This window comes from Panthera tigris, chromosome B3, assembly GCF_018350195.1.
Source record: "Panthera tigris isolate Pti1 chromosome B3, P.tigris_Pti1_mat1.1, whole genome shotgun sequence".
Classification (NCBI taxonomy): domain Eukaryota; kingdom Metazoa; phylum Chordata; class Mammalia; order Carnivora; family Felidae; genus Panthera; species Panthera tigris.
In genome coordinates, this window is record NC_056665.1 from 52,235,866 (window position 1) to 52,248,549 (window position 12,684).

General features: G+C 37.7%; 1 protein-coding gene across 1 annotated transcript in view; it reads right to left on the reverse strand.

Annotated features, from left to right (window-relative positions):
- Nucleotides 1-12,684, reverse strand: part of TMOD3 (tropomodulin 3) — a 78,947-nt gene that overhangs the window by 19,607 nt on the left and 46,656 nt on the right. Inside the window, exons 4-5 of the mRNA XM_007081854.3 lie at nucleotides 2,621-2,743; nucleotides 1,076-1,165 (exon numbers count right to left, since the gene is read on the reverse strand). Coding sequence (XP_007081916.1) covers nucleotides 1,076-1,165; nucleotides 2,621-2,743 — 213 coding nt within the window. The remainder of the gene's footprint in view (nucleotides 1-1,075; nucleotides 1,166-2,620; nucleotides 2,744-12,684) is intronic.

Consider the following 12,684-nt stretch of genomic DNA (forward strand, 5'->3'; position numbering starts at 1 on the left):
CGAACTCATGAATTGTGAGATCATGTCTTGAGCCAAAGTCGGATGCCTAATGGACTGAGCCAGGAGCCCCTGAACAGTGACACTTTTACTTATGTCATACACTTAGGTATTGCTCAAATGTGGTACAAAGATATGTATTACTTTGGTCATTTTAAAACACCCTATAAACTATTTTTTAAAAAGCCTTGCTTTTGGCTATTTAATACTGTAACAGATTAAAAGGTTCAGATTCGGGGGCCTGGGTGGCTCAGTCAATTAAGCATCTGACTTTGGCTCAGGTCATGATCTCACAGCTTGTTGAGTTTGAGCCCTGCGTTGGGCTCTGTGCTGACAGCTCAGAGCCTAGAGCCCGCTTTGGATTCTGTGACTTCCTGTCGCTCTCTGCCCCTCCCCTGCTCACACTCTGTCTCTCAAAAATAAACATTAAAAAAAAGAATAAAAAATAAAAAAATAAAAGTTTCAGATTCAGATGGTTTCTCCTGAATCTGATTTTTATAACATAGTTTCTTTGTTAACATTGTTGTGGTTTTCTTGAAAATCAGTAACACTGAAAATAAAATCTCAACAAAAGCCAAAGTGTGATTAGCTTTCATAGTGTTTACCACTAGTATTATTTATATATTTATTTTTAATTTTTTTTTTCTAGTGTTTATTATTTTAAGAGAGAGAGATAGAGTGGGAGAGAGGCAAAGAGCGAGGGAGACACAGAATCCAAAGCATTCTCCAGGCTCTAAGCTGTCAGCATGAAGTCTGATGCAGGGCTTGAACTCATGAACCGTGAGATCATGACCTGAGCCAAAGTCTGATGTTTAACCGACTGAACCACCCAGGCACGTCCCATTAGTATTATTTAGTGAGGTGAGAGTAGTTCCTATTACATTTGCTGACACATTAAGAATATTTAATACTCTATTTTCAATAGTCTTCTATGTCAATACCATCTAACTGGAATCTTAGGTTTCAAGTACTTATGTGTAACATTTGGTATGTATATACTGAAGTTGATACATGAAGATAACAAAATACAGTACATTTAACAAAGGGTTCAAATTCACAACACAGTACATGTACTCACTTGAGAAATGTTCTTGGTCGACACCATTACTACTTCCCACTATATTACATAACTGTGCATTCGTTATCAAATTGTGCATCCCAAGGATAGCTATAAATATAGAAAAAGAAAGTTATTTTTATTTCCATCAGTTTTAACCATAAAGAATTGGTTTTTCAACCAAAAATTTCTGATTTTAACGTTTTCTGAACATTTTCCTACTCAATTAAAATACAGATTTTGCAGCCCCCAAAAAAGGAGACAATGTGATTAAAAAATCACCTACAATCCCTTTCTCATTAATACTCTTTTATTTTCCTCTTCATTTTGGAATTTAGATCTCCCACATTTCTGAATTCAGACCTACAACTGGAGCCAGACTAATCTTAAATGTTAATCTATGCTTAGCTCCATTTGGTAGCTAAGAGAGAATATTGAAATGATCTGTGTTTGCTGTTAATACTTCGCACAAGGTTTTAGGAACAGTGCAAGATAGATTTTCAACCTAACCGTTATTTTTACATTTGTTAACTTTCATGTTAATTTACATTCATATTTTAGTTAAGGGTAAAATACCAAAAGTATAGTTGAACTCTCATCTGTGAGATTAACTAGCATCCCTCAAAAATGACAGGAGAGATAAATTTGGTTTTTGGTTTTGATACCCTTTTTGCACAAACATGGCAGAAGCTACAGTATGCCCCCAGCCCACTCCACCCTGATGAAAGCACCATTTACAAACACCTCAGTCCTGAGCACCCCAAGGAATAAGACACCTGCTCTGGCTGTAGACTACACTTTGTCCGTGTCCTGGGTCATTCCATAAGAACCATCACTCTTCTTTCACACATGTTAGCTCTTGGGGTTAGTTGGTGCTAAGATATCCCCATATGTCATATTTTTCTACCAAGGAAAATGGGTGTGTGCTGAGGCTGGTGGGGGAGATACTTGTCCAGATAAGAAACTGGCAATGATGAAAACAACAGGGCGGTTTGGAGTGTTCCGTATATACTTAAGAAAAGATGGGAAAGTGGTGAGTATAAATGCTTTCCAGTTATTCATCTTGGGGTCCTCTTTTTCTTCAAAGTTTATTATTTATTTTTAGTAATCTCTACACTCCATGTGAGGTTCAAACTCACAATCCCAAGATCAAGAGTCGCATGCTCTACCGACTCAGCCAGCCAGACGCCCCTCATCTCAAGGTCTTCTGATAAAATGGGACAGCAGTTGATGCTGGAGACTCTTTTTCAATGCTTAGATAGGACAGCTTCTAGCTGAGCACCAGCTGATGAAAGATTTTTATAAAGACTTTCAAATATGGTAACATGGGAAAAGATGTCAAATAATACAATACATTCCGTTAACATAAAAAGTTCACCACTGACAGTATTTTAAAAACTGAAATCCTTTATGTCACATTTATAGTGTACAAAACAAAGCCAAATATGTGGTCACTGATTCAACAGCACTTTGCTAGGCAAAGGAAGCATCTGTATGACGTATACAGGGATGTGCTGGTACTCCCCTCCCCTCCACACTCATTCACAAATGTGTTTTAGGAGATACCTGCAAGGTCACACAATTCTGTATCAGAAGCACTTGTCAAAGCTTCTTCTAATTCTGGGTCAAGAGATACTTTTTCTTCTGGGAAAGTCTGTACAGGCTTCTGTTTAGGGATAAATATTTTCCCTGTAAAATAAAGCAGTTTGTTAATTCCAATACTACTGCTATGAACTAACTTATTACCATTTACTCTTCTAACAAAAATTATGAAAAGTACAATTGAAGCTGAAGGAAAAAGTCAACAAGATAAACAATTACAATAACATTTCATCTTCAATATGTATTATAAGTTTCCAGGGCAATGTTTGGCTGTACAAGTTGAAATGAAGAAAAAAAAAACACACCTGAGAAATTCTATTTGTGAAATTAAAAATAGGATCTTTTTGGAGTAATTATGAATTACTAAACAAATAGCAAATTAAAAGATGAATATAGGAATAAATTTTAAGAATCTATAAAACTTTAGAGAGATTTAAAAGACCCTGCAAAATCCACTTTTTTTTAATTATTATTTTTTTTAGTTCTTATTTATTTAAGAGAGACAGAACAAGCAGAGGATGGGCAGAGACAGGGGGACAGAAGATCCAAAGCAGGTTCTGTGCTGACAGCAGAGAGCCTGGCGTGGGGCTCAAACGCAAAAACTGTGAGATCATGACCTGAGCTAAAACCCAGAGTCAGACGCTTAACTGACTGAGCCATTCAGGCACCCCTCCACTTTTTTATTCTTAAGCAACAAGCTGTTACAGTCACTTAGGGGATGGCAGAGGCAATTTTGATTCCAGAAATTCAAGATCTAATTGCAAAGAAATTCCTGTATGTTCTAAGTGGTTTCGTGAAACTTTAGGTCACCGTTCATCTAAGCCTCGATGGAAACTAACAAGGGTTACCTGATAAGAAACTATTATGTGAAAATCAGTATTTTGTTACCATATGTCCAAAGCAAGATTGAAAACATGAAGAGAATGAGAAGTGATAATGACACAACTGCTGATCAAATAAGATGTACTCACATGGCAGAGCCTGAGTTACTAAGATTGCCTCCAGTTTCTCTCCCAGGACACAAAGTGATCTGGAAAAGGCCTATGCATAGATTCACAGATGTGCCAAAGAAACTACCAGAGAAATATGAAAGAATATGTGGCCTGATGGATCTATGCAGTGCTCTATCAAAAGAATGTGGGTTTAGAATCAGTGAGTGTTGTGTACTTCTTCAAGGTACACATCAATTAGTGTACCCATAAGGAATCCCACCACAATAGACTGCTCCCAGGACTCTGGCCAAAACTGTTCAGCTATTTTCTGCTAAGCCCATCTAAAGGATCTTAATTTCTGATATTGTATGTTTTTTATGTTTAGCATTTCCATTTGGTTCTTTTTAAAAAAATAGTTTCCATGTGTCTGCTGAAATTCCTCATTTGTTCATGCGTGCTGTCTACCTTGTCCCTCAGATTTTTTGGCATTTGTTACAGTTATTTTTAAAGTCCCTAGCTGATAACACCAGGATCTGGATCATGTCTGAGTCTTCTATTGACTGTTATTTTCTTGAGTATGGGGCTATGTGTCTTATGATCTTTGACTACAAGCTAAGCATTTTTGTGTAAAAGTATGGCAGAAACTGAAGGAAAATCTGGCCTTTGTTGCAACTTTAGTTTGATTCAATTCCTCATTGGCCTCAAACATTTTGAATATAGGATCAGGACTTTCTCTTCAGCAAGGCCTTGTATTATAACCATGGTGAGGTTCTGGAGATGTCCTGAGCATCTTCCCTTTTTGAATGGTGAACTTTGAGAGATTTCTCTTGATATGTGGCCTAGGCCATCAGCTTTCTGGATGACTGCGGAGCTCTCTTTGTTTTCCAGTCCCATCCCCTAATTTTGGGCCTTGGCAGATCTTTCAGGCCCTCTCGTCTTATCTGCTTTATACTCTGTGAAGTTGGGGTTGGCCTTAAAGGGATTTGTCCCACCCCTCCTGCCTCTCCCTCAGTCTCTCCCAGCTGAAAACCTATGCCTCAGGAATTTTCTCTCTGCTCTACTTTATTGCGTCTGTTCTTGTAGTGTCCCTGGTACTAAATGAAGACCTGCAGGAAAGAACTGGGGGTGCTGCACTGTCCAATACGGTAGCCACTAGCCACATGTGACTATTTAAATTTAAATTAATTAAAATTAGAAATTCAGTTCCACAGTCACAGTTCAAATACTTGATAGCTACATTTAGTTAGATGGAGCTACCACACTGGTTAACATAGACACTGAATATTTCCATCATGGTAGAAAGTTCTAGTGGACAGCACTGCTCTAAGGCTTCTCTGGATTCTAATCTATCATCCAATCCATACACAGTCATTAAAAGTTTGTTAAAAGTAAGGCTGATTTCTCCTTACTCCTTTCTATGGTAGTTTTCTGTTTTTCCCTACATTTCATTCAGAAAAGAGAGAAGTGGGTCATCAATCTTAAGAAGGGTTTGCCACTTTCTAGAATCATTTATGTTTTGTGTCCTCAAGCTCTCCGATAGCTTTTTAAAAACTATAATAAATGCACTTAGGGGCACCTGGGTGGCTCAGTCAGTTGTGTCTGACTTTTGATTTCAGCTAAGGTCAGGATCTCACAGTTTGTGAGACTGAGCTGAGCCCCGAGTTGGGCTCTGTGCTGATAGCATGGAGCCTGCCTGGGATTCTCTCTCTCTCTCTCTCTCTCTCTCTCTCTCTCTCTGCCCCTCCCCTGCTCACATACATGCATGTGTTCTTTTCTCTCAAAATAAATAAATAAACATTAAAAAAAACTGTCATAATGCACTTAGACTGCTTGTTTGGGTTGGTATGTAAGAATAATAGTCTCTTGCAACTTTATACATCTTAGAAGTCTTTCTGGTCAAGTATTTTCTTATTTAAAAAATTGTATTTGGCCAATTTATAGTGTATTTGTATTAGTAAGGATGTTTTTTTGTTTCCTTTTTAAGTTTATTTGTTTATTTTGAGAGAGAGAGAGAGAGAGAACAGGGGAGGGGCAGAGAGGGAGGTAAAGACAGAATCCCAGGCAGGCTCCACACCATCAGTGCAGAGCCCAACTTGGGGCTTGAATTCATGAACCGTGAGATCTTGATTTGAGCTGAGATCAAGAGTCAGATGCTTAACCAAGTGAGCCACCCAGGCACCCCAGTAAAGATGTTTTTAACTGCATATAACAGAATACCCAATTAAAAGGGGTTGAAACTGGTGCTTCTCAAGCTTTAATGTGCACCTCACTCACATGGTGATCTTTAAAGTACAGATTCTGACCCACAAGTCTGATATGGGATGAGAGTTAACTTAACTCCCAGGTGATACCGATACTGAACTACAGACCACTTTAAACAGCAAGAGTTCCAACAATAAGTATTTTTATCATCTCAGTAACTCCACATGTAGGTGGCTATAGGGATGGTTCAGCAGCTCAGTACTGACATCAAGGATCTAGGCTCTTTCCATTTTTCTCTTTGGCTTCAATCAACATAGAAGCCTTTGTTCTCAGGCCATCAGTCTCAAGACAACCTTTGTAACACTAAGTATCAAGCCCTCAAGCAACAAGGTCAGGACAGGAAGGAAGGGCACAATTGTCAATTTTTATAAAGAAAACTTTTTATAACGTTTATAAGGAAAATTGTCCAGATTTCTCCTCTGGTGTCATGGACCAGCAATGGTCGTAGGTCCAGTTGCAAAGGTGGCATTTTCAGTCTATTTCAGAGACAGGTTGTGCCAGTAAGAATGAAGGGATTTTTGCATTGTTACTTAATAGGCAACTACAGACTGTATTCCAATATTGGACCAGCTGAAGTACACCTCTGTGCTCCCTGGATGCCCTGAACATTTCGCTATAGCTACACAGACACATTCTGCATATTTGTCTGCCTTCTGTGAGCTTTTCAGGGGCATGGTTTATGTTCTCTGTTTATCCCTGTATCCTTGCCTGGCACAAAATGGGCAAGACAATCTATTGAATAAATAATTTGGTGACGACCTCCAGTTCAATCACCTCATTTTATAAAGTCTAACTTAAATAACTTACACAGCAGAGTTAATACTAGAACACAGGAGTGTTTCTTCCAATAAACTGGTGGCTTTCACGTAAAAAAAATTTTTTTTTAACATTTATTTTTGAGAGAGAGCTAGAGACAGAGTGTAAGCAGACAAAGGGCAGAGAGAGGGAGACACAGAATACGAAACAGGCTCCAGGCTCTGAGCGGTCAGCACAGAGCCCAATGCGGGGCTCAAACTCATGAACCACAAGATGGTGACCTGAGCTGAAGTCAGACACTTAACTGACTGAGCCATCCAGGCGCCCCTAAACTGGTAGCTTTCAAATTAACTTTTTAACAGTAGACTTTTCCCCTCAAACAAATACCTCAAATATATAATGGCATCCATAACTGATCGTGTTAGTACCAAATTTTGGAATTCTGATGATTAGACAATCTTTTATTATTGGTTCACAGACAAAGGCAAATCCAAATCATTACATCCTGATAATTCCATAGCACTTTTCTCAGTGGTTGATAGTATAATTAAAGTAGCATACCATTCATGCCTTTAATTGCCATTTCAGGATAATTACATTTTCCTGAGCTTAGTCACTACATTTTCAACTGTCTATGGGAGGGGCTTCTAAAGATTGGCTGCACACTGGATTCACCTGTGGAACTTTAAAAAATTGTGATGTCCAAGTCCCAGAGATTCTGGTTTAATTGGTCTGGTGTGTGAGACATCTGGATTTTTATAAACTCTCTAGGGACCTTAATGCATAGCAGTCAAGGTTGAGAACCACTAGATTATGGTATTCACTTATGAAACAAAACTACACAAACTATCAAATAGCTGCCCATGTCTTATTCTAGGGACCAATGGAATTTAAAGCATTATAAAAATCTAAAATGTTTATTTTTGTAATCCTCATCTACATTCCATAGAGGCATTATTCATATCTAATTTTCCCATAAACTTTTGCCAAACTTATAAATACAAAATTAATCTCATCATAAAAAAAACAACAAAGCAAAACAACAAAATTTTGAGGGCTTATGGAAATTTTCCTGTGATATACAATTTTTCTATTTTATACAGCTCTGAAACAGTTTGGTACCTCAGCTGGTGCTCCTCTTTATAATAAATTCTCTGTATATAGAGATTTTTGTTGTAGAGGTATTTAGTCTATACGATATTGTTTTTAACAGTATAAAAATTAAGTACTTCATATTCCTTCAGGGTTAGCTTAACTAACGCTGTAAGACTTGTATTTTAATGCATTTTTACAAAATCTCGTTATAGAAAAGTAACAGTAAATAAATTTAACTTCATAACAAAATAAGCTAGGCAGAAATGAAGTTTAATATTATGAGTACAAAACCTAAGGAGATCCCCCCAAATTAATTTATAGACTTAAACACTCCCTTTCAAAATCTCAGCTGACTTTTTTGCAGAAAATGACAAGGTGATGCTAAAATTCATAAGGAAATCCAAGAGACCTAGGACTGCCAAGTAACCTTGAAAGAGAAGAACAAAACTGAAGGACTTACACATCCCAATTTCAAAACTTAATATAAAACTACTGTAATCAACAGTGTTATGGTGCATAAGGAAAGACATCTGGATCAATGGAATAGAAGTTGAGTGTCCAGAAATAAACCTTTTTTGTTAATGGTCAATTGAAGTCTGTAAGGGTACCAAGGCAATTCAATGGAGAAAGAACTGTAAATGATGCTGGGAGAACTGGATAACTACTTGCAAAAGAATGAAGTCAATCCCCTATGTCATACTTACCATACATTAATTACCATATTAATTCAAAGTGGATTACAGACCTAGATGTAAGACCTAAAACTCTAACACTCATAGAAACAGTGATAAGAAGGGTACCTGGGTGGCTCAGTCAGTTAAGCATGTGACTCTTGATTTCAGCTCAGATCATGATCTCAGAGTCATGAGATCGAGTCCCGTGTTGAGATCGAGTCCCGTGTTGGGCTCTGCACTGAGCGTCATGCTTGCTTAAGATTCTCTCCCTCCCTCCCGCCCCCTCCCCCACTGTGTGGGTTCATTCTCTCTCTCTCCCTCTCTCTTTCCAAAAAAAAAAAAAAAGCAGTAAGACTAAATCTCCATGACCTCGAGTTAGGCAAAGGATTTTTAGATATGGTAGTATAAGCACCAGAGAAATTAAGTAGATAAGTGGTTTCCTAGGGCTGGGAATAGAGTGAGGAATGAAGACTGACTGCTCATGGATACATACATGGGTTTCTTTTTGGGTGATGAAAATGTTCTAACCTGAAGACTGTGGTGATAGTTGCACAACTCTGCAAATACACCAGAGGTCATTAAACTATACTCCAAATGGGAAATTTTATGATGCATACTTAATAAAGACATTCAAAAAATGTACTAAATATAGGTTTTCTGCCTGCCTGAGTAAACTTATATTCACCCCCTAAAACGTAAAGGAAAAAGATAATTTTCTGAGACGTACTGAATCATACAGCAGGTTTGTACTTCTTAATCAAAATCAGCTGTTTTCTGAGAAATACATTAGCAAACTGCTTCGATCCCATAAAACAGGAAATGCCTTTCTTAACATGTGTCCTAATTTAGTCTTTCATCAGTTAGACTTAAGTTAAAAATCTTAATGACCATGAGATGCTGACAAATATAATAGATCTTTATAATGGTTAGTTTGGTTTGCGCCCCAAAATCGTGCAAGATGAGTGAAATGATAGGTATTTTGTATGGTGGTGTTTTTTGCAGAGTAAGGAAATGCACAACAAATTTGATACTGCTTTTAAAAAAAATTTTAAACTTATTAGTATTCCACTTTATTATGGTTATCTTGATTCCTTTGTGTTTTTTCAAATCATAAAGCTCCAAGTATCTTTATCAGTAGTTCTTAAACTTCAGGGAATGGAAACTGGTTATGCATGGTATTTCTCAGAAAGTTCCCTAAGCGATTCTGATAATTACTTATTCAAATTGATAACCACTAATCTGGATGATTATAGTTCTGAAAAGATTAGTATGAGTTACCCTGGACTAATCTAATTGTTTTTCCTCTCCTTGAAATATGGTCAAAAAAGCCCTAACTTATAACTCTATCTATCTAAGTGACTTTAATTTCTTTATTTAACGTAACAAAGTCTAAAACTGCAACTTTAAAAAAAATGAAATGACAATTCTTTATACTGAGGCAAAATAAGACAATAAACAATGACTAGGTCAGAAAACATCTCTCAGACAAGTATGAAATGACATGCCCCCCCAACCCCCAAATGAAACAAAACAAACAAAAACAGAGCTATGACTCTTGGTTGCTAATGTTAGAACAGTTCAGTAATGTTTATGTAACTACAAATGACAGCCAAGGAAATAGAAGAAACCAAGATAAGAATTCATGTAATAGTGATTTAAATGCATGGCACTTACCCAAACTCATGTTTGTGCCAAGAGGGAAAAAAAAAAGGGACGATCTTGCCAAGACCCTTGTTTTTGTCACCAATCAGTAAGAGATACTGTTAACCATGTTAACAATTTTATTGCCGGGACCTTTCTTCACTAGTCCTCATCTCTTCTCTTTTGCTGTGATATCAAGTTACAGCTACCACAAATGTTAAGAAATTATCTTAGTCATAGCTCCCAGCCTTGCTGAGTATATAAAAGGTATAATAAAAAGAAACAGAGATGGCTCCTATTTATTTCATTTCTACAGAGGTGAAAGGCCCCTAGCTAGCTAATTTTAGTGTTTGTTTAAAAGCTACCTGTTCCAGAACGGATTCTAAGCAATTAGGCCACCTTTTGATCAGATGCACATAAACTTCAAATCAACCAAACTCAAGAATGAAGGGCAGATCCTGGAAAGGCATTTTTATTTTCACCCAAAGACACATGAACTTACTCAATACTGCAATAAATGCTCATTTATTCAGCAAATGTTTAGTGAGTTTGTATATACTAGATAATGAGCTAGAAAGACACTGTACGGAAAGTAAGAGATCTTTATTTTGGGGAGATAGAATTCTAGAGACTTCCATCTGTGGCCAAAATGAAATAATAAAGACAGGATTTACCCACATGCCTGAAACCCCAAAATGGACAAGATATGTGAAAGAAGTTTTCAAGATACTAATAATCATCACACAACCAAGGGCAGCGATCCCAGAGAGATGAGAAACAAAGGAAGCCCTGTGACTGCTCAGCTTCCTACCTGGAGAAAGTGTCTAGCTGCAGCACAGGGAGCGGGAATCCAGGCAGGGCTGGGAGAACGTTCTGAACCGAGGAGACAGAGCTGAGGTCCAGAAAGACCAAAGTGGCTGTGCGAGGAGAGAGTTGCACAGAACTGGAGCTCCGGAGCTCTGCAGCGGGCTGCCTTTTCATACCCAGCAGAGCAGTACTCAGCCCATGTGTGTGATGGAACTACTTGGGGCCAAGGAAAAAACACCTGAAAAAATTACAGGTAATAGTGCCTGTTCTCATGCAGGGCTGAGAGTAAGACGTGTTCCCAGCAACCAGACTATAAAACCTCATCATTCATAGAGCATTGGGTAAGCAGCTCACAAGTTCCTGCAGTGGAGAAAAATTTAGCCCTAGACTGAATGAATACTGTTCCAGTCTCATCCAACAAATCTTAAAAACAAGTCCTTAGGGGTGCCTGGGTGGCTCAGTTGGTTGAGTGTCCGACTTCAGCTCAGGTCATGCTCTCACACTCCGTGGGTTCAAGCCCCATGTCGGACTCTGTGCTTACAGCTTGGAGCCTGAGGCCTGCTTCAGATTCTGTGTCTCCCCCATTCTCTGCCCCTCCCCTGCTCATGCTCTGTCTCAAAAATAAATAAAAACATTTAAAAAACAAAAACAAAAACAAGTCCCTAAAAATCAAACTGTTTCCAAGTGACTTAATTATGTCCCAGAAAGAAACTCAGGAATATTTACAGGGAAACCAAAATATCCAGCACCCAACAAGTTAAAATTCATAATGTCTAAATCCAATTAAAAAAATAACCAGAATGTAAGAAGCAGGAAAATTCCATCCATAAGCTAGGAAAAATAATCCAATATAACTGACTTAATAATGACAGATGTAAAATTAGCAAGTAAGGACATTAAAACTGTTATTATAATTATATTTCATATATTCAAAAAGTTAAGCAGAGACATGGAAGATATGGGGGATAAAGGAGGAAAAAGGGAACAAAGAACTGATGAGACAACAGAAAAGATATTCCATACTAGCACTAACAAAAAGAAAGTAAGATTGGCTATATTAATATAAGACAATGTAGATTTCAGAGTAAAGAATACTTTGCCAGGGGTAAAAGAATACCAGAGTAAAGAATACTTTACCAGGGGTAAGGAAGATCACGTCATTGTGACAAAATGGTCATTTCATCAGGAGGACTTAACAATCCCTAAATGAACAAAAACTAGTAACAGAGCTGCATAGTATATGATTCTGGAACAATTAATTGCAGTATTCTATATAGTATGTAAATTATACACTAAAATGTTGGAGGCAAAGGAATATGCATTCCCTGGGTATGGTTATCCAGGGGAAAGTTTCCATAAAACGAGGTCTTAACATGAGTGACGAACGATCCATCTGGCTAACTCCTGACCCCAAAGGAATAATGAGTAAATCATTCAAAAAGACAGTGATCGGTCTGAAAAGGAGACACCAGTCTGTGTTACTAAACTTAAGCAGCCCACTTCAAATACCAGCTTCATTGGTGGGGAAGAGCACTTTATACAGTGTCGGAGACGACCACTTTATATAGGTGCATATAAGGGAAGTTTAGATTTATAAGACATGAATACAAAAGTAAGAGCCCATCTTTATCTTCAAATTAGTGGCAACGAATTACCCACTGGCAGTTACATAAGCCTGTTGATTCAGGCAGGTTATAATCATGATCTTTTTGGTTTATAAAGGGATGAGGTCTGCCTTTTCTCCAAAGAAATCATGTACGCAGCAAGGTGAGGGAAACCTCTTTTAGTGTAAGAGTAACTACATTAAGTTTCCTGGAAAGCTGATATAATTATGAATAAATAACTTGGAAAGCGTATTAAG